Here is a 26,244-nt window from a genome sequence, read left to right on the forward strand (position 1 = left end):
AAGAAAGCTTGGTGAAGAACAAACTGGATTCAGGCCAAATAGAAGCTGTCAGGATCAGATCTTCACTTTACGACAAATAGTTGAGAAAGCATGTGAATATAACAAAGATCTGTATTTGAGTTTTGTCGACCTGGAAAAGGCATATGACAAGGTGCCAAGAGAGAAGCTATTCAATACGCTACCGTTATATGGTGTCGATGCGGCATTATATCAAGCAATACTTAGTCTTTATTTGAATTGTGAGTCAGCAGTCAGAATTGAAGGAGGTACAGGAAGATGGTTAAATCCAGTGTGAGACAGGGATGTATATTGTCCCCTCTGTTATTCATTATCTACATGGATCACATTATGAAGGAATGTGGTATTAAACATGATATCAGAATTGGAGATGTTAATGTCAGCTCTTTGCTTTATGCGGACGATGTTATACTTCAAAATAAATTCTCTACAAGATTGCAAGATTCCCTGATTAAATTGAATAACTGTTGTAATATGATATGGTATGAAGGTCAGCATTAAAAAGACAAAGACAATGAAAATAGGTAGAATTGTTGAAAATGTCAACTGTGTTGTGAACAGGGAACCTGTGAAACAAGTAAAACATTTCAGCTACTTAAGCACGATTTTTACTGAGGATGGTAAATTAAATATGGAAATAGACAACAGAATCAACAGAGCTGGTATGTTAGGCAGTCAAATGAATAAATTCATATGGAATAAGAGAGAAATTAGTCGGAACACTAAATTAGCTGTATACAAGGCAGTGTTCAAACCAGTTTTAACTTATGGATCTGAGAGCTGGGTCAGAAGTAATACACTTGACCAAAGACTAGAGACCGCAGATATGAGAGTCCTGAGAAAGATTAGAGGTGTGAACAGATGGCATCAATGGCAATATCATATTAAAAACGAGGATATTAGGAAAGAACTTGACATTGTCAGCATCCAGGAATGCATTAGCAGAGCTAATCTCAGGTGGTATGGTCACTTAAATAGAATGGGAGAAAAAAGATTAGCAAAACAAGTGTTCTCTGCCAGATTGGCAGGAAAACGACCCAGAGGAAGACCAAGATATAGGTGGATTGATACGGTACAAAGTGCCTTAGACGATAGAAATATAAGATCTGATAATGTTGGAGTCTTGACAAGTAACAGACTGATTTGGAGGAAAATTGTAGATAGGAAGTTAGTAATGATGTAAATTTTTCATGTAGTACTATCATATCCTGTACACCTCTTGAGGGTACATGTCAGTAATTTGATGATGTGGTCTGTTGGAAGAAGCAAGAAAGAAATGAGAGAGAGAGAGTAAAAATTGTTGGATTACTAACCAGATATGGCAGTAATGAGTTAAGAAGGAGGGCGATGATAGTAAATGATTTCATGTGCACACTGTATAGAAGATATGGTGTTTTTAGATGAGTGAGGTGTGTTTAATAGCAGAAAAGACTTGTATAAGAAGGATGGCCTGCACTTGAATTCATTCGGCATCAGAAGCTTGGAGAAATTACTTCTTGGTATGAGACATAATGCAGAGAGTCAGGCAAACTAGATCATCAAGGGAGGAATGGGAAAAATATGTGTGAAAGTTCAGCTATGGTATGCAAATGTGATAAAGATATGAATGTCTTCGAACATGGTAATGTATGTGGTGAGGGGTGGAAAAATATGCTTTAGGTTCGGCTGTTTTAAGTATGACTGAGGAGAGAAAAGAGAAATTTCTAGAACAAGACCAAATAGACTGCATATATAATTATAAGAATAGGCTAGGCGGTAATTTATTATGTCTATACACAAATGCCAGGAGCATTAGAAACGAAGGGGTTGAGTTCCTTACTTTATTGAATATGATGTGGCCTAAGATTGTTGACATTAGTGAAACCTAGCTATCAGAATCAGATATGGTAACTGGGATCGAAGGTAATGGGTATACTATTTTTAAGAATCACAGAAGAGATAGGAGAGGAGGAGGACTGCTACTAATGATATCAGATGACTTAAGTCCAGTTAGGGCAAAAACACAAGAAAACAATGATAGTAACAATGTCCCATGTAGTGGTGAGTTTGAGTCTATCTGGTGTGAAGTGGAGGTTAACAGAATGAAATATATGGTGGGGTGTTGCTACAGACCTGGAGGCTCAGTTGCAGGGGATGAAGAAATGCATTGCCAATTTAGCCTTATGGGTACCAAATGAATGATCATTATGGATGACTTTAATTTTCCAAACATTGAATGGATAGAAGAGAAATCTCATGATAAGAAAGAAGAGGAATTTATTGAATTGTTGCGAGACAACTTTCGCAAGCGGTATGTGAAAGAAGGAACTCAAGGTCAAAGAGCATTGGATTTGCTCATAGCGTCAGAAGGGGTCTCTGTCAACAATATGGCTATTTTACCACCAATTGGTGACAGTGATCATGCTGTACTTTCTTGGGAAGTATCTAATTGTATTGCTACGCCAATTAAAACATGCTACATGCTGAACTACAAAAGCTGGAAATTATGATCGACTTAGAAGAATATTATCTTTGGTCCCATGGTATCAGTTACTGAATGGAAAAAATGTCAGCAATACATGGGAATCTTGGAAAAAGTGCTTAAACGAGGCGGTATCTCGGTGTATCCTTAGTGTTCGAAGAATAAATAGGTTGGAGTGAAATGGATGTGCAGCCTTATTAAGCAAGAAATCCACAAGAAGAAGATGATGTAGAAAGAATATCCTGAGAATAAGAGTGAGAGGAGTTATGAAATATATAAAGCTCAGGCCAGAAAATTAACAACTGTGAGGAAATCTAAATCAGAGTATGAAAAGAAATTGGCCATACAATCTAAAGGCAATCCAAAAGAATTTAATCGTTATGCCGCAAGCAAAAGAAAGAACGAATGTGGAAGAATAACTTTATTGAATGCAGATGGTACACGAGTGTCAAAAGCTAAGGAGATTGTTCAGTTAATGAGTGCTCACTTTTCTAAGATATATCAGCCAGATGTATGTAGCATGTTGCACAGTGCTACTGCTACACTGGATGAAGAGTTAAGAGGTTCATGAAAATGAGGTTGAAGAGCTGTTGCATAACCTGGATAAGAATTTGTTTATAGGGACAGATGGAATATCAGCCCATTTGCTAAAGGAATGTTGACCCGAATTGGCTACGCCTTTCACATGCTTGTATAACTTAAGTCTCAGCTCAGGAATGATATCACAGGAATGGAAGGAATGTATGATAGTTCCATTGTACAAGGATGGTGCAAATACTGATGTGTAACTACCGACCTATCAGTATCTCTGGTGTGGTAGTGAAGTTTTAGAAAAGTTGTTAAGAACTCGCATACCGAAATGGATATACAAGCATTCTATACTCTGCAAGGAACAGCATGGATTTACTAAAGGAAGATCATGTTTTAGCAATTTGCACATATTTTATAACAAAGCTACACCCGAGTTGGATAAAGGGAATGGGTACACTATGATAATTTTGGATTTTTCTAAGGCATTTGATAGGATACTACACGAAAGGTTGTTGGAGAATACAGGATTGGAATATAAACTCTTGATTTGGATCAAGGGATGGTTGACAATCAGATATCAAAAAGATGCGTACAGTGGGTGTGAATCTGCCAGATTTAAGGTGTACCTCAGGGTTCAGTCCTTGGGCATTATTTTTTAATCTATACAATTAATGACATCAGGAAGGATCTAACATTAGATGTGCAATTGTTTGCCGATGATGCGAAGATAGGCAGGGCAATAGGGAATAGCACTGATATTCAGCAATTACAAAATGATTTGAATAGACTGGAAATTTGGGCAAATGAAAATAGCTGTCAATTTAATGTTAGTAAGAGTCAAGTTATGCACTTTGGCATGATTAGAGTTCCAGTAGCATATTATATTAGTGAGGTTATGCTGCCAGAAACTGAAGAGTCAAGAGATCTTGGCGTATTATTATTATTATTCCTGACACCTCCAAGGAGTCCGAAGACTCATCGCAGGAGGACACCTACAACTGTCTCAACCACTACACCGAACCTCTACTATAAATCAATGCCATCTACCGCCCACCTCCACCACCCCCACAACTGGTATTCTATGTCTGTAAATTGCATGTGTTCTGAAGGGCCAATTTGTCTGTATGCAGGATGAAAAACCCGAGTTTCCGGGAGAAAAAACCCTGCTACTTCCGTCTGAGATCGGCTAACTCACCTTCATATTGGTGGATAGGAATTTGAAGTTCAAAGGTCACATAGCAAAAGTTGCAAATACAACTCAGAAGATAACTGCAATGTTGAAGCAAACCTTGACCTCTAAGGATAAGGAAGTTATTTTGCCTCTTTATAAGCTTTTGGTGAGTCTTTGACTCCATGAGGTCTTGGGAAATAAAATAATAATAATAAGATCACACCTGGATTATTGTGTGCAGATTTGGTCTCCCAGGTTCCAAGGGGATAAAGACGCTGTAGAAAGAGTGCAAAGAAGAGTTACAAAGATTATATCTGGATTATGGGATTTAGATTATGAGGATAGATTGCGAGTATGTGGATTGCAGACTCTGGTTAGCAGGAGAAAGAGGGATGATATGATAGAGGTCTATAAACTTTTGAATGAGTGTTATAGGATATCAACTGATGAAATTTTTCGTTATATGGAAGGTGGGGAGAGAACACGGGGGGGAGAATCCATGGGAGTTAAATTTATTTGCAGTCAAGAAAGGGGTAAGAGCTAGGTTTTTCTCCCAGAGAGCAGTGAGTAAGTGGAATAATTTGCCCTTACGGGTAGTGAGTGCATATAGTGTGAATGAATTTAAGGGAAGGTATGATAGCTGGTTTGGGTGATTTATAGCCTCCCTCGATGAGCTCCCTGGAGGTCTCAGATAATAATAATAACAATTATCCAGGTGTATGAGCAGAATGCATGTCACACTCATCAGCATTAATAACTTAATGCTGATGAGTATGGATTCTCACAATGAGTACTGACTCCATGGAGGTTTGTTATAATATTATCCAGAGTAAATCTATCAGGATAAACTGATGCAATTAAGGAAGAAAAATTTAAGAAGTGATCAAATTAGCATATATTACACCAATTTAGAAGAAAATTACTTGATAAGTAGCAAATGAATTTCATCACCTAGTATGAGACTACCATCCTGCTTGTTGGAAGCCTGAAGTGACTTGAAAAAGTTCATGTTTGATCTCTAATAGAATTTTTGGATTTATACTAGTTGCAGTACTAATACTAATGTGATTTTAAGATACTCTCTTTGTGTGCCTTGCAGAGCATGCCGGCAGTGGAAGACTTGCCAGAGAATGACTTTTTGAATGACCAGGTCTGGAGTTGGATAGCACAGGATACTGTTGTGACCTAGGCCTCTTTGTTTCCTACATGTGGGACTATTGTATGTGGTGCTGTTTCAGTGCAAAGTTAGAAAAATTAAAATTTGAACGAGTAGGATCCACATGAAAAATAACCTTTTTGTTGGGCTATCATGATAATTATATGACTTCAGGATACACCTAATGAATTACAATTAAAAATAACTTAACACATAAAGTTTTAAAAAAAAAAATTCGTGCTAACATTTACCTTTTCATCCCATTCTGCCATATTTGGAAACATTTCTTTCAAAGCAAAATCTTTAGCTATTCTCTGCATTTGCACCTGTTCTTCTGTTAAACCAGCTGATGCTTTAAAAAAATTAACCATATGCTTTAAAATATTCTTAACAACATTAAGTATTTATTTAAATGCAAATAGACATCACATTTTATTTAGATTTAAATGCAAATAGACATCACATTTTATTTAGATTTAAATGCAAAAGAATGTAATGATATTCAGATTTATTTTCCACTTAATACATTAGGCACAATAGCCCATAGCATCCATGTAATAAATTTAATTAATATTGTGATATGATGGTTAATCCTATCTATACGGCATGCCCTGGCTATTGTCTGTTCTATGAGATAAAAAAAACTCAAGTTTCCAGATGGGGGAAAAACCATACCATGTTTGAGACCAGCTAATTCATCTTCACATGCAAAATCCTTATAAAGGTATACAGCTTAAAAGAAGTCAATGGACACCCCCAAGGGCAAGGTGCATCATGCCATGTAATGAGTCACATGTTTGTAGCCAGTATAAATTGGAGGAATATGAAGCTCCCAAGTCAGTACAACTGTCTCTGGGAGAAATGGCTGCGAGAATGGAACTGATAGAGTTTGAAAGAGGCAGTGTTTATGATGCCATGTTGCAGGCTTATCTGTTTGGCAAATTGTTGACAAAGTGGGCAATCCCAGGTCAACATCAATATGATATTGTCATCTCAATACCATACTGAGATGGACACACATGGAATCAACTGCAAGTACTACCTGCAGTGGATGACCCACCACACTTCACCCTACAGTCATCGAACATGACCATAGAGTGAAGGATAATATATAAAATCTGCCATTCGTCAGCAACATGTTGAATGTGGAGTTCTGAGCATTGACTGCAATACAAATCTGCACAAAAAACATTCAGAACCAAGGGAGCTCACAACATGGGTCTCCATGCAGGACTGCAATATGCAAGCCCAACGAACCAACATGCAGCATCGTCTTCAGTGGTGCAAAGAGCATGTACAGAAAGATGTGGGAGCTTGGAAAGTTGTGTTATGGAGTGATGAAACACTACACCTTCTACTGAGCAGATGGACATATGTGGATGTGGCGAATGCATGGTGACTGTCTCTTACCAGAGAGCATAACTCCAACAATGAAATTTGTAGGTGGCAGTGCGATGATGTCGTCCTCTTTTTCATAGTTTGGCCTTGGATCTGTGTTTGTGGTGCCATGAACACTGAACTCTGGTATCTGAACATTCTTCCTACTTTGTTTTTATGGAACTGACCATTTGTTCTAAATTATAACATTCTGCCTTTCTATTACCCTGCTTTGTCTTTGTTTTCTTTACCTATAATTCAGTAATGGACGACTGCCTTAACGATTGGCTGCTGCCATCTATCAATTTCTACTATATATTTCCCATGCTCTATCAACAAATCTATTTGCTTTACGACTGCACCAATTAGACTATATATTGAGTGTGAGATTATAATATCTTAAATTAAAGACAAAGCAGATATTGGCAGTATTTCCTGCTTATATTAATCCTTACCTTAAATTAGTTGTGGCTTAATTGTAAATCACATAAACTTCTATCTTATGCAGGACTGAATTTTTTAGGATAGTGCACTGACAGAATGAGTCTAATGTGTTGTTCACAAACCATTTAATTAAGTCAAAAGGAAATATTTACAGAATGGTACACGTTCACATATGTATACAACATTACAATACTCTTGCTAGTCTCAATTCTTTCAAATCTAACTTTAGTTCTAAGCTAATTCACAATCTAGCATAACATTAACTGAATATAAGGCATATCTTGTTTAAGCCTCATTCAACATTAATAGTCTGGGCGGTTAGCCTAGTGGCTATGAGCTTCGCAACTATATGCCTGGGGAGGGAGTGTCCTAGGTTTGATTCCCATTGATGACATGAGGAGCTTAAGGATCTTCCTCAGCCATAGCCAAGTTGATCAGTCTTGGGCGTGGACAGCAGGGTTTTTCTCCAGTTTATCTGGGGTTTTTCATCCAGCAAGCAGGCAAACCGGCCCCGAACACACACGGATACAGTCAGAAATACTTAAGACAATCCCTCCAGCCATAGGTCTGAATTGTCAGCTATGCCGGCTCCAAGCCCGGATAAAAATAGGGGGCAGGGATTGAGGTGGTGCCGTACCTCCCCGTAAAAATGGGTCCACAGCCGTAGAATCACCATACGAAATGAATGAATGAATGAATCAACGTTACCTCATAAACATGAACACTTGACTTACAAATCTTGTTCAGCACACTGTCTTTCACATTAACCTTTTTCCCCCGCATAAGTCTTCTTCTTGTCTTTCTTTCCGTCTGCTGGCTCATTACTGATTTTCCAGCTAAATTTTTTTCCTTGTCCAAGTCGTCTATTATTCCTTGCCTTATAGGACCCTTAACTTGGCGGTGATGTACAGCTCTTTCCTTTCGAGATGATCAACACAATACTTCTCACATGCCGATGAAACCCAAGCAGAAGACTCAGAACCCACGACACTTCTCTTTAGATTTCTGACAGCAAACCTAGCATGACAGTGAAAAAAGTTTTCTAAACTTTCTCTTACCTTTCAGGTAAGAGAAAGTTTAGAAAACCCCAAGACAAATTTCCTTCTTGAAGACCTAGGAAAATGGTCTCTCGAAAATGGTCACGTATTGACCTTTGGACATGCTGATGTCATTCTTTGCACGTCTTTGGAATTCTCTATCCACAGCAATTCTCAGAATTCTTCACTATGGTCACGTATTGACTTTTGGACATGGTGATCATTCTTCACGTCTTTGGAAATTTCCATCTATGAAAATTCCTGGAATTCCTCACTATTTTTATAATTCTTCTTCTTTGTGTAGCTTCCTCAGTGAGAGGGTGCAGCACCATGTCCTTCCAGTTCTCTCTGTTGGCAGCTTTCCCTTTTGTTTCTGCATAGCCATGTGATTCTGTCCATGATCTTATATCTTCCAGCCATGTCCTTCGTTTTTTGCCTCTTGATCCTTTTCCCATAATTTTTCATTCTAAAACTGTTAGTATCCTCTGTCCTGCTGAACCTCTCAGTACATGTCCTGCCAATCTCATTTTTCTCTGGATCATTTCCTGTAATAAAGATCTCTGTGTTCTCATTCTCTGTAGGACATCTGTATTTGTCACATGTTCTGTCCATGGGATTTTCAGAGCTCTCCTATAGCACCACATTTCAAAGGCCATCTCTTCTTGAATATCCAGGTCTCGCTTCCATATGTGAAAATTGGCCACACTAATGATGTTCTTATCATTCTTTTCTTTGTCTCGATACTCACAGAACTTCTGAGCAGATCTTTATTTTTCCAGAATGCATCTTTACTATAGCTGTTCTTATTTTTGTTTCTTTAATCTTCTTTCCATCTGGAGTAAAGTAGGTGCCTAAATATTTGTATTCTGTTGTATGTTCAATTTTCATATTGTTTATGAATATTTCTGGCACAGATCTGCTTTCTTTTGAGATTTTCATAAATTTGGTCTTTTTTGCATTTATATCTAATCCAAGTTCTTTACCTTCTTCAGTTAGTAGCTGCAGTAATTTGATTAATTTGTTTCTGTTTTCTGCTATTAGAATGGTATCATCAGCATATCTAAGATCGTTGTATTTTATACCACTGATACTAATTCCTATTTTTAGTTTTTCAATCTTTATCATTACTGTCTCACTATAGATATTAAATAGATTTGGTGAAAGGATACAACCTTGTCTAACTCCTCTTTTTATTTTCACTTCAAAAGTCTCAGAGTTAAACAGCTGCATTTTCTGTTTGGTGTAAATCATTTTTATAATCTTAAGTACGTGATCTTCTATGTCTAATTTATCTAATATATTTAACATTTTATTATGTTTTACCCTGTCAAAAGCCTTCTGAATGTCTATGAAGCATATGTAAATGTTCCTATTTCTTTCAAGTGATCTTTCTATTAGTATTTTTATTTCCTGGATAGCATTAAATGGTTCCCATTCCCCTTCTGAAGACTTTCTGTCGTTCACTCAATTCACTGCTTATGGCTTTTTCAATTTGTTCGTTAATGAAGGTTAAAATAATTTTAGATGCATGGGATATTAGGCTCACAGTTCTGTAATCCTCACAATTTTGTGCATTATGTTTCGTCGGAATTGGTATGCAGATAGAAGTTGTAAAAACTTCAGGTAATTGCATTGTTTTATAGATGTTCTGAATGGATTCCACTAAATAGTTATTATTGCCAGTCAAAGCTTTCAGCAGCTCAGCCGGATTATCACACCAAAGGGATTTATTATTAGGAAGATTCTTAATTACGTGTTCTACCTCCTTTCTTGTGGGTAGAGTGGTATCTGTTGTTACGTTTAACTTAAGGTGTTGTGAATCATCTAACATGTTACCATTATCATCATCATAGAGATCTGATAAGTACTCCACCCATCTTCCATTTATCTTTTCCTTATCAATGAGTATGTGTCCATCTTTTTCCTTGATGTTATTAGACTGCATACGTTTTGATTTTCCATTAAGTTCATTCACTTTCAGGAATGCTTCTCTGGTTTTCGTTCCTATTTTGTAGTTCTTCTATCTCAGTGAACTACCTATTTATCCAATTTTCTTTCAATCTTTTACATAACTGTTTGATTCTTTTATCCAAAGTTTCATATCTTAACCTTTCTTCTTCATTTGCTCCTCTTTTCCACATTCTTCTTTCATCAATAAGGTTGATTATCTCTTGAGTTATTATTGGTTTTTTCTTTCGTTCTTTCTTCTTGTTTATTGATGTGGTTTTTAGAAAATGTTATGATAGCTGCTTGTAGTCTACTCCACTGAGAGGGTTCATTTTCGTTTTGCAACTGTGCAGACAGCAGTTCTGAAATATTATCATTAAATTTTGATTTTACTATCAGATTTTGTACCATTTGCAGATCCCCTTTCAGGGGTTGACTTCTTTTAAATTTTATTGTTTTGAGGCAAATATTCATCTTCATTAAGACCAGTCTATGATCAGATCCACAGTCAGCACTTGGCATCACCTTTGAGTTCCATATTCGATTGAAGTAATGTTTACTAACTACAATATAGTCTAACTGATTTTTGTATCTTCCATCCGGACTTTCCCATGTATATCATGCTGTTGGTTTTCACTCAAAATAAGTGTTAGTTATGATGAGACTGTGCTTGTTACAGAAATCAATCAGCTTTTGTCCTCTCTCATTCCGAATTCCAAGTCCAAATGGACCCACGTGTGTAGATGTTCTCTCTGATCCAACTTTTGCGTTCCAGTCACACATAGCACAAATAACTCAATCTTTCTTTCCTCCAACTTCCTTTATACACCATTCTTCTGTAGGAGCATATATTTGAATGATCAGCATATCTCTAGGTTTAGATTTCACTAGAATTGCCATTACCATTGAAATTCCTAAAAGTCCTGATGGTGCCTCCTAGCGGGCAATGTTTGTATTCTTGGCCGATTGGGCTGAAGGTCTTCTGACTGCAAGCATGACTATGGTCAGTCAGGCCTGGCTGACCATGTCTTGGATACAACCCACAGAATCTCGTGGGAAAAAACCACCATGCTCCACCACAGCAAATTCAAAAGAGAAAGACTATTCTTAGAATCAGCAGCAGCTCTCAGGAATCAACAAAATCTTAACAAACATGGTTGCATTAAGCTTCCTAAAATTTGGGAAACGCTTATCTCCAGCGGTCCCACTCTACATTCCAGGCCACCTACAACTGCCCTTAGAGGGTGCTCCACCTAGATAGGACTTTAGTGTCTCCCACGAGGTTGGGCTTAGTATTGTTTGTTATTTGTTTTTATGTTACATTAGTTTTTTGTAATCCCTGAAGATGTCTCATTGACTGAGACGAAATATAGGAAGAATTAAATTCTGTTTATAATCCTTTCTGAGTGCCGTATACAATCCATTAAGCCTCCAAGATGTTCTCACAGCACTTAAGCCTCTACACACTGATGTAGGTTTCCCAAATTTGGGGAAGTTTCATGCAACCAAATTTGTTGAGGTTTGGATTGTTTCTTAGAGCTGAGGCTGATTCCATGAATAGCCTTTCGTATTTGAATTTACTATGGGGTATTATCGTGATTTTCTTCCACCGTATTCTATGGCAGGTATCCAGCGCATGGTCTGCAAGACCAGAGTGGCTGTATTGGTGAATCCAGATGTAGTCCTTGTGTTTTGAAATTCTGATATTAGCTGTCCTTCCTGTTTGGCCAAAATAGGACAGCTTACAGCTGCAAGGGACCTGGTATACACCAGGTAGGTCTAGGGGGATGGGGGGGGGAGGTTGGTCTATAGTGGAGCAGATAAGGGATGCCAATTTTTTATATGGTCTGTAACAAGAAGTTAAGTCATGTTTTTTTAGGATTTTTGTAATTTTTTCCGAGGTGCCTCAGATATAGGGAATGGTGATGGATTTAGAGTAATCCTTGTTGAGAAGGAGGGGAGGGGGTTGTGGTTTATTGGTTTCAATATTTTTTGGATTTTTTTCAGGGGTAGCCATTGGCTGAGAAAGTGTTGAGAATGTGGTTTAGTTCTGCGGTTAGGGCATTGTCATTTGAACAGATAAGTTTAGCCTCGTTGTGTAGTGTCTTAATGACTCCATATTGTTGTGAGGGGGGGGTCGGATTGTTGGTGAATGTATCTGCCTGTATGGGTGGGTTTTCTGTAATGGGTGACTTGTGTGGCTTGGTTTTCTCAGTTTATAGAAAACCCACCCATACAGGCAGATACATTCACCAACAATCCGACCCCCCCCACAACATTATGGAGTCATTAAGACGCTACACAACGGGACTAAACTTATCTGTTCAAATGACAATGCCTTAACCGCAGAACTAAACCACATTCTCAACAATTTCTCAGTCAATGGTTACCCCCGAAAAAAATCCAAAAAATATTGAAACCAATAAACCACAACCCCCCTCCCGTCCTTCACAACAAGGATTACTCTAAATCCATCACCATTCCCTATATCCGAGGCACCTCGGAAAAAATTACAAAAATCCTAAAAAAACATGACTTAACTTCTTGTTACAGACCATATAAAAAATTGGCATCCCTTATCTGCTCCACTAAAGACCCCCCCCCAGACCTACCTGGTATATACTAGGTCCCTTGCAGCTGTAAGCTGTCCTACTTTGGCCAAACAAGCAGGACAGCTAATATCAGAATTTCAGAACACAAGGACTACATCTGGTTTCACCAATACAGCCACTCTGGTCTTGCAGACCATGCGCTGGATACCCGCCATAGAATACGGTGGAAGAAAGCCACGATAATACACTGTAGTAAATTCAAATACGAAAGGCTATTCATGGAATCAGCCTCAGCCCTAAGAAACAATCCAAACCTTAACAAATTTGATTGCATGAGACTGCCCCAAATTTGGGAAAACGTAATCAGAAGAACTTCAGCCCAATCGGCCAAGAATACCAACATTGCCTGCTAGGGGGCACCATCAGGACTTTTAGGAGAAAGAATAGCTTCCTGCTTCGTCCTCATTTAATGTGTGTTGTGCTTGAGTGCACGCATCTTTTTTTAAGTTCCTGTGAAAATGGCAACGTGACGTTGCTGAAATATTGGAAGTGTATTAAAATTTATACATACATCTTCAAGACCCACCTTTCCTAATTGGTTATGGGGGCAACAGCTGCAAGAGGAACTTCCAATGGTCACGATCCTCTGCAACCAAGCTCAGGTGTTCTGGTGGGATTCCCAAACGTGTCCACCCAAGGGTTTCGATATAATCTATCCAGCGATTCCTTGGCCTTCCACGTGGCCTCCCACCCTCTGGCTTGGCAAAGAGGGCCTGCTGAGGGAGCCTCTCATGTGGCATTCTGACCAGGTGTCCGTACCAACATAACTGTGATCTCTCAACATGGAGAAGCAGCGGTTGAGTACTGAAAGTTTCCCGAAATGCAGAGCTTCTGACTCTGTCGAGTCTTGTCAGCCCCGCAACCCCTCGAAGGAACCTCATTTCAGCCGCTTGGATTCGTGTCCGCATTCTTTCGGTCATTACCCAACTCTCATGACCATAGGTGAAAATGGGGACAGACTGTATTGAAGACAGCCAGCTTTGCCTTCTGGCTTAACTCCCGCTTCAATACTACCGAACGGCCAAGTTCCTGCAATATTGAGCTTGCTAAGCCAATTCGAGTATCTAGCTCTACGTCCCATTTTCCATCATTCGTGAATATGGACCCAAGGTATTTAAACTTCTCCACCTGTCTCATTGGGACTCCACTTACATGTAGAGTGCACTGGGATGGTTGTCTTGAGACCACAAATGTTTCAGTTTTGGCCATACTGATCTTCATTCCGGTGTCTGCACAAAACAGCTACAAACTTATCCAGGGTCTGCTGGAGGTCATCTGTAGAAGAGCTAAGCAGAACTAGGTCATCTGCAAAAAGCAGATATCCAATGCTAAATCTTCGAATTCTGACACACTCACTGCCTCGGCTGTGCCTATCAATCCAGTCCATAAATATTATGAAAAGGAGGGGTGACAGAACACACCCTTGGTGGAGGCCAACGGAGACTGTGAAAGGTTCAGACTTTGTGCTGTTTACCCTGACACAAAACTCTGGGCATTCATACAGGGACTTGATGGTAGCTAATAGTTGGCCATCCACTCCATACTACTGTACTACTTGCCAAAGCTTATCCCGAGGAACCCGGTCATATGCCTTCTCCAAGTCCACAAAACATCTGTAGACATTCTTGGCATATTCCCAAGATTTCTCAAAGACTTGCCTTAAAGTGAAGATTTGGTCAGTTGTGCTTCTACCAGGACGAAAGCCACATTGTTCTTCCTGGAACTTTGACTCAACTATGCTCCTGCACCGTCTTTCCAAGCACCTAGCATATACTTTCCCAGGCAGGCTGAGCAGAGAGATGCCATGATAGTTACTGCAATCCTTCTGGTCTCTCTTCTTGAAGACTGGTATCATTATGCCTGTCTACCATTGCTTTGGTGCTCGCCCAGATATCCAAGCAGCCTGACACACTCGAGTCAGCCAGAGAACACTGTCTTGATTTAAGGCTTTTAGCATTTCAGGCCGAATTTCATCATCGCTAGCAGCCTTGCCCGATTTTAGCGATTTTATTGCTAAATGGACCTCTTCTGCTGTGAGACTAGTCATTGCCCCGATCTGCACCTCTTGGATGCCTACAACTGCTGGGCCACTTGGGTTAAGAAGGCTCAAAGTATTCCCTCCATCTGTGGAGGATATCCTTCTCGGTTGTTAAAAGTGCACCATCAGAGGCCTTAATTGCCCTTGCTGTGCACGATTTCCTCTCTCAAAGGCAGCGGATGGTCTGCCAGAATACTTTGTTTGCATTTGCATAGGATGAGTCTAATCTCTCTTCAAAGGATTCCCAAGCCTTCTGCTTTGCTGTCTTCACTGCCTCAGCAGCAGTTTTTCGTGCTTCAGCATACTGCAAACGCATCTCAGGTGACCTGACCCTAAGCCATATTGGGTAGGACTCCTTTTTTGCCCAGACAGTTTTTTGGATTTCTTGGTTCCACCAAGGTGTCCTTTTCTCACTGCCCATTGCCACGTCGAGCGCTTTCTGCCACAGCATGAAAGTGCAGAGGCAATGACAGCTGTTCTGAACAGCTTCCACTCCTCCTCGACATCTGCAGTATGCTTGGGAATCTCTTTGAACCTGGAGGAAATGTCATCTGCAAATTTCTTCCTCACAGCCTTATTTTCCAATGCCTCCCATTTCACGCAGTATAGCTGCTTAGGCCTACCAGCATTGATGATAGCATCTGGTTTCTGAAGCCGGAGAGTGCACACAACAAGGTGGTGGTCAGTTGACAGTTCTGCCCCTCTTCTCACACGAATGTCCAACACTGAGGAAAATAGGTCTGCTGAGACTATAAAGAAGTCAATCAGAGACCTTTGTTCTAGTGTATCCCTGTACCAGGTATACTTATGGACTTCTCAGTGCTGGAAGAAGGTATTCATTATGGACAAGCTGTTAGTACAGCAGAAGTCCAATAATTTCAACCCATTCGCGTTAAGGTCAGGGGTGCCGTTCCTCCCAACCACACCCCTCTATGTCTGGTCATCTGTTCCAACATGTGCATTGAAGTCACCAATTAGCAGGACTGATTCCATGTCTGCCACCCTGTCAAAAGCAGCATCCACTTCCTCTAGGAAGGCAGAGTATTCTGACTCCAGATTAGGTGCATAGGCTTGCACCACAGCCAAATAATGGTTTTTCATCTGAAGCCTTAACACACACGTACCCGTCCCCCAATGGGATCCACTCAGCAACACAGTCTGACAGCTGGAGGCTTGTATCCCCACACCCACCTGAACAGACATTGCCAGGCTCACACCAGAGTAGTAGAGCGCTCACCCCTTATCCAGGTCGACAGTTCCAGAGACTCTCCTCTTGGTTGAAGAAAGCCCGACTAAGTCTAGCCAGTAGCGCTTGGCTTCCTCGACCAGTTCCAACTCCTTCCCTGTCAGAGAGATGTTCCAGTTGCCTAAAGCCATAGTCTGGTGCCGTTGTCGTTGCCATTTCCATCCTTTTGCAGAACCATTTCTTTGCGCTGCCCCTAAACACTTCCCCAAACGGGTAGCGGACCCATTGATGGAGTTTCCTCTAGCAGAGTGCTGAGGAGTGGTGTCTAAGGGAGACTGTAACATATTTTTCGAACGGGTCCCTCTGCCAAAAACCCGAATGCGTCCCTTGGTAATCCGTGCAACGGACGATGCGGTATGAACATTTTTTGATGGCTTGATCATGTTACGGTGTTTGATAATGTCCTGTTAGCACAAGACGAAATGACACAGCAAAATAGGAAAGATTCCCCTCAAATACTCTAATAGCATTCGGGGGAAGGAGCAAGACGAGAAGAAAGAAAGAAGCAAGGGAGGAAGATGGGGGACCAATCTACAGATAATATAACAGATGTATATTACATGAAGTAAGGCATGGTTCAGCATCAGGTACCTCGGGTTCGCCACGCCCGTACTCACTAAAGTGAGCCCCTGAGGAGATTAAAATTTATTTTAATGTATATTCTATTGTACGTTGTAATTTCCTTAAGCTATTTAGTAAGATTGCATAACCAACGTCTAAGCCTTTCCAGGAGAAATACACCTCTTCTTGATATTTCACCACCTGACGTATATATTTTAAATATCTTGCCATTTGGAAGTTTCGACTCAAAATCTGATGATCCTTTCCAAAAAGTTTCCCTTATTCCTAGTATACTAATATTTATTCTCTCCATCTCTCTCATCACATTAGCCAATTTCCCACATTTATTCAATCCTCTTATATTCCAAGTAGCAATATTCAAGCAATTTCTGTGTTGGATTTCTTTATAGCAGTCACGGACTGACGATACCATCGGACCTGCTATATTTTATTACATATGACACGACCGTTCCAGACATATTGAGACTAGCTGGGTTTTCATTCTTTTCTGTTTAGACATGATGCTTTACATAGCGGCATTTTTTACGGAATGGGTCACCAGAATCATCCAACCCCCAATATGAATGGAGGACTGCAACTGTCATTGGTTAGCGGGTCCCATGGACCTAGCTGGGAGGCCTACAAAGTAGTGCCACTGATGATCCCCCTCATCCACCACCGAGGGAACACCACAATGCACCGTGACAGCCCAGCCGGTTGCTGGGCTGTCACGAATCCACAGAGACCTGATTTCAATGCTACTGACTATCTGTAAGATGAACTGGAGCATTGAGTGAGATCAAAGGATGCCCGCCCTACAACAGGCCAGGACCTCATTACATGCCTACAGGAAGAATAGTCCAAATTTTCCATTGATCAATATCGTGTGGTTGTGGAAAGTAGACTCTGCAGGATTGCTGCAGTAATCACAGTGAAAGAAAGTCCAACATCTTATTAAAGTGAGCACTATGGCTGGTTGTTCCTCACACCATGGTGTCTGTTAACTTCTTTCCAAGAAATGTATATCTGTTGAGCATTTGTCCTAAGCTTTGATGAGAAACTATCAATGTCATATGTTCATTTAATTTCTCATCTCAGGCTTCACAGACGTTGTACCTACCACTTCTGATACAGAGGATTCAAATTATTATTATTATTATTATTCAGGCCTCCATGGAGTCAAAAGACTCATTGTGAGAGGTCCTTCCTAAGAAACACAAGTCTATCAAGAATCATTGAGGGAGGTCCCTCCTAGGAAACACAAAGTCTATCATACCACTCCTGAAACTCATTGACCGTTCTCGCTCCCACCACTCCATTAGGCAATGCATTCCATGGTTCAATCACCCTTCATGCAAAGAAACCACTCCTCACCCTCTTTCTCACAGTTTCCTTTTGTAACTTCCAGGGATGATCCCATGTCATGACTCCTTCCTGCTGTTTTCAACCAAGCGAAAGAACTCCCGTGTCAACCCTGTAACCACCTCTCAACAGTTTAAAAGTCTCAATCATATCACCTCCACTCCTTCTATCTACCAAACTCTGCAGTCCTGACTCCCTCAGCCGATCCTCATAACTAACATTGTACAGTCCTGAAACCATCTTTGTTATCTGCCTCTGTACCCTTTCCACAGTTAATTTATCCCCCTTCAAATCCTGGGGACCAGATCTGAAAACAATAGTCTAAGTGTGGTCTGATCAGAGTCTTATACAATGGAATGATAACCCTTTTATCTCTGCTGGTCAGTGTCCTTCTCATTATTGCAGCAATCCTCTGTGTTACCTTCGCTATCTTTGCAATATGTGCCCTAAATTTCAGGTTTCTCTCAATCATCAACCCCAGATCTCTTGTCTCCTTGAAAATATTATTGTGCTCTCCAAAAGATGTTACTCTCTGTGTTGAGGTATTCATAAAAATCTTGAGGATAGGCAATAATTTATGGATGTACAAGATCTCCAGATAAGTAAAAATTATTATAAATATCTCTAGAAATTATTATTATTATTATTATGTGACACTTCCAATGATTCATTGATGCGGGGCACTCTACTCTACAACCCTCCATCTCCACAATTTAATCCATCAACAACACAAAATGCTACTGCATCTGCCTAACATATCACAGAAATGTTATCATATATATATGTTAAGCACAAATTGTGAAATCACACAATCCATTAACTGTATAACGCGTTTGTACAGTTCGTGGAATGTGTAGAATTTTGCACAATTCATGAAATGAGCAGAAAATATAATGCTCATTTCATGAATTGGGTGTATCTCATGATAAACTGGTGAAGAGCATTTATATAATATGTGACGATTAGGTTTTAGATTTTAGATCTGGGTGCATAGTTACAGCATATAAATAGATGACAAACGGGTGAAGAGTGATAAAATGGTTTTAATTCAAAAATTTTTATTACATAAAAATATTTTATGTAATAAAATTATTTTATTACATATTACAAATTTTATTACAAGTTTTATTACATATTACAAAGTTGTGTACTTTGACAAAACACAAGAAAAATATTATTACCAAACTTCTTTCGTTACAACTAACAAGTAAACAATAATTAAGGATTTTCACAAGACTTGTTCAGATGGCAAGAAGAGTTAGGTTAGATTAGGTTAGTTATTACAAAGAACTTGATTTTTCAAACAGCTACAGTTCTTATTTGTACAACATGTTTTAAAAGAGCATCTTTTGAATACTTGTCCATTACTAACAGAAAGTTGGCGAACTAGAGCTCTCATGCCAAAGTCTATAGTTGGTACTTCATTTATAGATAATCCCTGAAAAATCAACCTTTTCAAAACAATTTCTCTCGAGCCAGTTTTCAATAACTCCACCTTTGGTGCCAATTCTCTATTTCCCTTCTTTCCTGTCAAGAACTACTCCAATCAAGTTTGCCGGATCTCCTCTACTACGATCAAAAGATGGTACAAACACATTTACACAATTTACCTAATAGTGATGATTCGTCACATATTACATAAGCCGTAGGTCATGCTCTTGTAAAACATTGTACAAATAAGAAATGTAGCTGTTTGAAAAATCAAGTTCTTTGTAACTACCTATCCTAACCAGTTAGTCAAGTGTTACAGTAAATTTGTACCTAACATCAGAATTCCTTTCGTCGTATTTAATAAGGTTAGTTTCTCATTGGCATGAGTTGCACGACCCACGGCTTATATAATATGTGACGATTAGGTTTTAAACATCCATATCTGTTAAATTTTAGATGTGCAAAATTCTAAACATTCCCATGAACTGTACAAGCACGTTATACAGTTCATGGAACGAGCAAAAGTGTTGCACATTCCGTGATTTGTGCGATTTCACAATCTGCACGTAACATGTTAAAAATGTAATGCTCATTTCATGAATTGTGCAAAATTCTACACATTCCCACGAACTGTACAAGCGCGTTACACACTTCATGGAATGAGCAAAAGTGTTGCGCATTCCGTGATTTGTGCGATTTCACAATCTGCATGTAACATATACTGCACTGCTTTCCAAGCAGTGTATTATTATTATTACACGCAACTCCAAGGAGTCCTTACTCATCGAGGGAGGTCCTAAACATCATGTCAAGAACAACTATTAACATCCACACAGTATCTATCATACTTTGCCTTGAACTCATTCACAGTCATGGCACCCACAACAGACTCTGGCAGCTTATTCCACTCATTCACCACTCTCCAAGTAAAAAACCTAGATCTAACATCCTTGCTAATCACACTCTTGCCCAGTTTCCATGGATGGCCCCCTAGTCCTCCCACCACCAGTCCTGTTCTGAAAAATATCCTCTGAATTAATCTTATAGAAACCCATCAGTAATTTGAATGCCTCAATCATATCACCCCTTTTCTGCCTATCAACTAATTTCTGTAACCCACAAATCTTCGACCTGTTCTCATAAGGTTGAAGATTTGTTTCCTTATTCATTCCATAGACCTGCTATCATCTTGGTCATTCGCCTCTGGATCCTCTCCACCTCCTCCCCATCAAGAAGAAACCCTGGCACCCAGATCTGGGCATTGTAGTCAAGTTATGGTCTTATCAAGCTTAAATACCTTGTTTGTCTATGCTCGTCAAAGTATTCTTCAGTTACCAAGTGATTTGATGAGCTGATTTAGTCGGTTTTGCAATGTGTCCCCTACACGAACACTCCCAAATCCCTGGCCTCGTCAATCTCCTGGAGTACAGTTCCATCAATGTGGTATACTGCTGCTAATCTTTTCACCCAAAATGCATAACCTTACACTTTGCCACATTAAATTGACATCCATTCACCTTAGCCCAGTCCTCCAACCTATCCAAATCATCCTGCAAAATTTTGACATCATGTGCATTCACTATTGCTTTACCCAACTTTGTATCATCAGCAAACAAATGAACAGTTCTTCTCAAATCCTTTCCTATATCTTTAATGAACAAATTAAATAGTAGTGGTGAAAGAACAGAATCCTGCGGCACACCACTAGTCACAGGTCGTCTTTTGGACTCTACTCCTGAATAAACTACTCTCTGATCTCTCTCTCCATCAACCACCCTCCTATCCATCTCACCAACCCTATATCCATCCCCATATGCTGCAGTTTACTGATTAGAATTCCATGTGGTATCCTGTCAAAGACCTTAGCAAGGTCCAGCAGTATCACTGTATACCCATTACCCTTATCCAGTTCAGTCGTCCCTGTGTTATAAAACGTGAGCAAGTTAGTGAGGCATGATCTATCCTTCACAAAACCATGCTGTCCCCCATACAGTATCCCATTTACATCTATCCATTCCTATATTTTTCTCTTGACTACTTTCTCCAAAACCTTGACAACGACTCCTGATATGCAGATCGGTCGGTAATTTGCAACAGGAGTCTTGGAACCTCCTTTATGCAGTGGAACTATTTTCTCTCCCTTTCCTTCCCCTCGGGACTAACCCGAGGGGGTGGAAAGGGGGGACCCGAGACTCAAATTAAACAAAATGGTCAAGGGAACTGATAATTCTTTAGCCGCTTCACGTAAGACTTGAGCTGGTATACCATCCAATCCCACAGATGTATTCACATTAAGGTTTTGTAATATACTATTCACCTCCATTTCATTCGCCTCAATTCCCGTATAAGCTATTGGTTCCTTCATTCCTGCAATATCACCACCTGGATGATTACTCTTGCAAAGTGCTCACTTAGTAATTCCATTATATCAACTGATTCAGTTACCTCCCTGCCATTGGCATTCCTTAAAATCATATTGCTGTATACAATTTTTCTTTTACTTGCAGCATATTGAAAAAACTGTTTGGGATTCTCTTTAGCTTATGTGGCTAATTTCCTTTCATAATCCGCTTTTGCTTTTCTTACCACACTCGTTACCCTTCTGGCCTGTGCTTTATACTGTTCATGAGCCTGCATGTCGCCTTTCCTCCTTAAATTCCCTCCACAGTTGTTTCTTTTTTTTTTTTGCAGCTCAAGCTTAATGGTGTTATTCATCCATTGATTTACTATCCGGACTCTAGGTATACAGTCAGCCATTACCTCCTTCAAATGCTCCTTTACCATGCACTATTAACCTCCAGCCCTTGCAGTTTTACATGCCATATATATGATGTCTTTAACAGAATTCATGCTAGGTCCTTCCAACCAAATATCTAGGTTTTCTGAGTGGATCCATTCCACCTTCAAACTAATAGGCCAGGTTCATATCCCACTCTGGACATGGATGGTTGTAAATGCCTTTGAGGTAGTAGATTAATTTTATCGCTCAGTGTGAGGCCACGTGAAGTGGCTTGAAAACCATTTCTGCTGGTGTCACACTGAGTGATAAAATTTCGAGCCTAAAGTGGCTTGAAAAAGTTTGTTTGTCTCCAGATCAAGGTTTATGGATTATATGACCTTAAATCTACCTATGTTACTAAATGTAAAAAAGATTTACAATCATTTGTGAGTGGGAGTCCCACCACTACTACAGATATCTTTAAAAAAAAAAAGATACCTTAAATATTACACATCTTAATTATGTTAACTTCAGAGAGACTTCAGAATGATAAGAAATGCAGCAATATAGATAATTTACAAATATCATTCAGGATAACTTAAACAGATTGAAAATGTGATACAAAGATCATTCAGGATGATTTAAACCAGGGGTCAGCAAAGTGGTCAATATCAATTCCTGGGGGATCGATGTGGCTATCCAAGGGGTCAAAAGGGGGATCAAGGAACACTCAAAACAATTTTGAGTAACACCTAGTAAACATGCAGGTATTCATCAAACACATCCTTCTCGTTAACCATTCCAAGTAAATCAATAAATGTAAGTAAATTTTTAATGTTCTTTCTAAATTTCTTTAAGTATTTTCTTTAAATTTCTATAAATATCTTATTGAGAAGCAGTATTGAAGTAAAAGGGTGGAGGAATTATTATTTTTAAATTGAGAAATTTATTATTGATAACATTTATTCATTTTTTTAACATGATGGGGGGTCAATGAGGGATAAAGGATTCCATGAAGGGGTCAATGGTCTAAAAAGTTTGCCGATCCCTGATTTAAACAGATTGACAATGTGAACACAAAATAATGGTTATCAATTCAATGCAAAGTGTCTACTTATGCATTTTGAGTTGAAAAGATTTTAAGCTGTGATTGCATTCATGGTACTACATGGAAGGAAATGGATTCAGCCAGAGATGTGAGGATGACAGCAGACAGAGTTGAAGTTCAGAGGAGCAAGGGGGGGAAATAACACTAAGGACAACTTGAATGTTGAAAAATTCATTGATAAGTAAGTAAGAATAATAAAGTTATTATTCCTTTTTATAAGCTTTGATATTATTGCTACTGTGCTCAGATTTAATCATGTAAGTTTCTTGGGAGATGAGCATGTAGTCAAAAAGCACCAGAGGTGGATAACCAAGATGATATCAAACCTGTGCAATGCTTCCTAAGAGAACAGACTGTAAGCTTGTGCATTAGACAAACTGGCTGAATAACTGGCAGAAAAGAGGAAAAAAAATTGAATGAATAATGTGAATAATGGTTAGACTTCCCAGAGTAGGTCTTGGAACTCCAAGGAGATGTACAGTACGTAATCATAATAAACATACAAGCAAAACAAACCATGTAGTAGTAGTTTGCAGGGTCTTTGTTTCAAAATACAGTAATTTACATATCACTAGACCATCCTGGAAAGGTAGTGATGGGTAGGAAGAAATAAGATGCTGGGATAGGAAAGAAAATGTTAAACATGCACTTCTAGATATGCTTAGAAAGATGAGCCCCTCTATAGTACAGTTGTTAATGACAATAGACACCCTCTTAGTGATAAGACCTAAGTTCAAATATCATCTAGGTAAAATAAACAGGAACATTTACAATTCTGCAAATGAAAATGAACTGTAAGATTCATATAAAGATTTTTTTTTCTTCCAGAAACATGGATTTTTTTTTCTTTCCATAAAACAGACAAACCAGCCAAAGAGCACATGCAACTGATAAGCATTCTGTATCAACAGCATTAACCACATTATCGAACAAAGATCTAGGGCTTATGAAATAAGGTTTACTTTGCCTTAAAATGTTACTGAGCCTGATTATGCTGAAGAAAAACTGAAGTAAATCCAAGGGGGGGGGAGGTTCGAAGACAAAGGTAATTTCAGAGCTGAGAAACATGAGTAACCATATCATATTGATGGAATGTAAACATCTCATAAAGAGAAGATGAGATAATGCAATCCAGCAAAAGCTACTGTAATCAGCTAGACAACATGAACATTTTTCAAATGTTAGGGAAAAAACAAAATCAAGAGACTATCCTTGTAAACCTGCAGAAAGAATATAGAATATGAGAAGGCTTTGCAAGCAAAGCAGTTGATAAATAGGCTGAATTCCTAGTGAATGTAGAAGGTGCAGTTAGTGTACCTTCTACATTCACTAGGAATTCATAAATTAATAAATTATTTGACTAAACATACACACGTAACCACGTGTGTATTTGATAAGTAGATATTTCGTCCTTTTTCAGGATGCTACATTCACAATTCTTCTGCTCACCATCCATCTCAGAAATTTGGCATCGTTAAATCATTAGTAACCAGAGCACACAGATTCTGCTCCTCCGAAGGTTATTTAAACCAAGAATTGGAAATAATCAAAAATACTGCCATACAGAATGGATACAATTCAAAAACAATGCAAAAAATCATCAGTCACTTCCCCGCACATCAACCTAGACAAGAACCCGTAGGATTCCCACACCATATGTCAAAGGCATCTCCGAACGTTTTTCAGAAATCTTGAAGAAATATAAACTGGCTGCTACCTACAAACCATTCAACCAAATCAATAATTGGTTACCTTCTCCTAAAGACAAATTTTCACCTCTTATGCTACCTGGGGTGTATGAGGTCCCATGCTCCTGTAAATTTTCCTACTATGGACAGATAGGCATTTCCATCAACAAACGCATTTCTGAACATCAAGACCATATCCGTCTCATCAAACAGCAGAAATCTGGCCTCGCACAACATGGAATTGAAAATCCAAACCATAGGATCCATAAAAAAAATAAAAAAAAACTTCTACATAAATCTTCATATAAACATGAACGTTTATATAAAAAAAGTGCTGAAGCCCTACGTCACAGACTTAATTTGAACCGTAATGACATTCTTACTATCCCTAAAGTCTGGGAAATTGTCACCCTAAATATTGTGTGTAACATAATTTTATGTTATCTCATTTTAATGTAATCAAGGTTTTTTTTTTTGGGGGGGGGGGGTTCAGATATATTTTAATTTATTTCTATAACATGCTACTGCATGCATAGAGGGATTCCATTGTAAGCATGCGCCTTAACTGTTAATTCCTAGTATTGTTTGAATTAACTGTACTGAAGATGTCCTAAGATACTTAGGATGAAATATTTACTTATTAAAAAATCTTATTACGTGTGTATGTTTAGTCATAAATGCTCCACAGGTTTCATTATACAACAAAATTATTTATTAAGGACATTTCAGTTTGAGTATCAGAAATCACAATCAGTGAATTAAAACTAAGAGAAAAATGGGAAATTCAAATGAAATAGATTACAAAAGACTCATCAAAGGAGGTTCACAATCTTATGCAAAAAAAAAAAAAAAAAAAACTGTGCATTAAGCTCATTCATAATTTCTCACCATGCTTTCAGGCAATTGTTAAGTCGGAGTGAAACAAAATATTAAAGAAGATTTACGTTTCACTCGGACTTAACATAGTTCTCACTCTCTTGGAGCAAGTAATGATTTTTTCAGAAATGAATAAGCACTTGTATAGCAATCTTAATTTAGTTTTATGTCTTTTGTATAATATTGTATTGTGAAATTTTATTATGTATGGCTGCTTAGTCTCAAATACTAAGTACCTGACAATTGCTGGGAGAGAAATAATATTCAAAAATGCAAAATGGCCAACTTCAGAAACACATAATACTGTGTACAGGCATATCCATTAGTAAGCACAGTGCCTCCCCCCCCTCCACCGCTACACTCCGTATGTTACGAGAGGATTCCGCATGCGGCGCTAAGTGTCGTGTGACGTGAAGAAAGATGACGTAGATATCGATGATGAAAGAGAAAGGAGTGGCGTG

General features: G+C 38.9%; 1 protein-coding gene across 1 annotated transcript in view; it reads right to left on the bottom strand.

Moving 5' to 3' along the window:
* The window catches only part of LOC150097827 (isobutyryl-CoA dehydrogenase, mitochondrial-like), a 289,762-nt gene that overhangs the window by 253,339 nt on the left and 10,179 nt on the right, over nucleotides 1-26,244 (bottom strand). The window contains exon 2 of the mRNA XM_090406597.1: nucleotides 5,589-5,689. Coding sequence (XP_090262723.1) covers nucleotides 5,589-5,689 — 101 coding nt within the window. The remainder of the gene's footprint in view (nucleotides 1-5,588; nucleotides 5,690-26,244) is intronic.

The sequence above is a fragment of the Typopeltis vanoorti genome, chromosome 16 (genome assembly GCF_054136105.1).
Source record: "Typopeltis vanoorti isolate ZY-2024b chromosome 16, IOZ_Tvanoo_1.0, whole genome shotgun sequence".
In the NCBI taxonomy this organism is placed as follows: domain Eukaryota; kingdom Metazoa; phylum Arthropoda; class Arachnida; order Uropygi; family Thelyphonidae; genus Typopeltis; species Typopeltis vanoorti.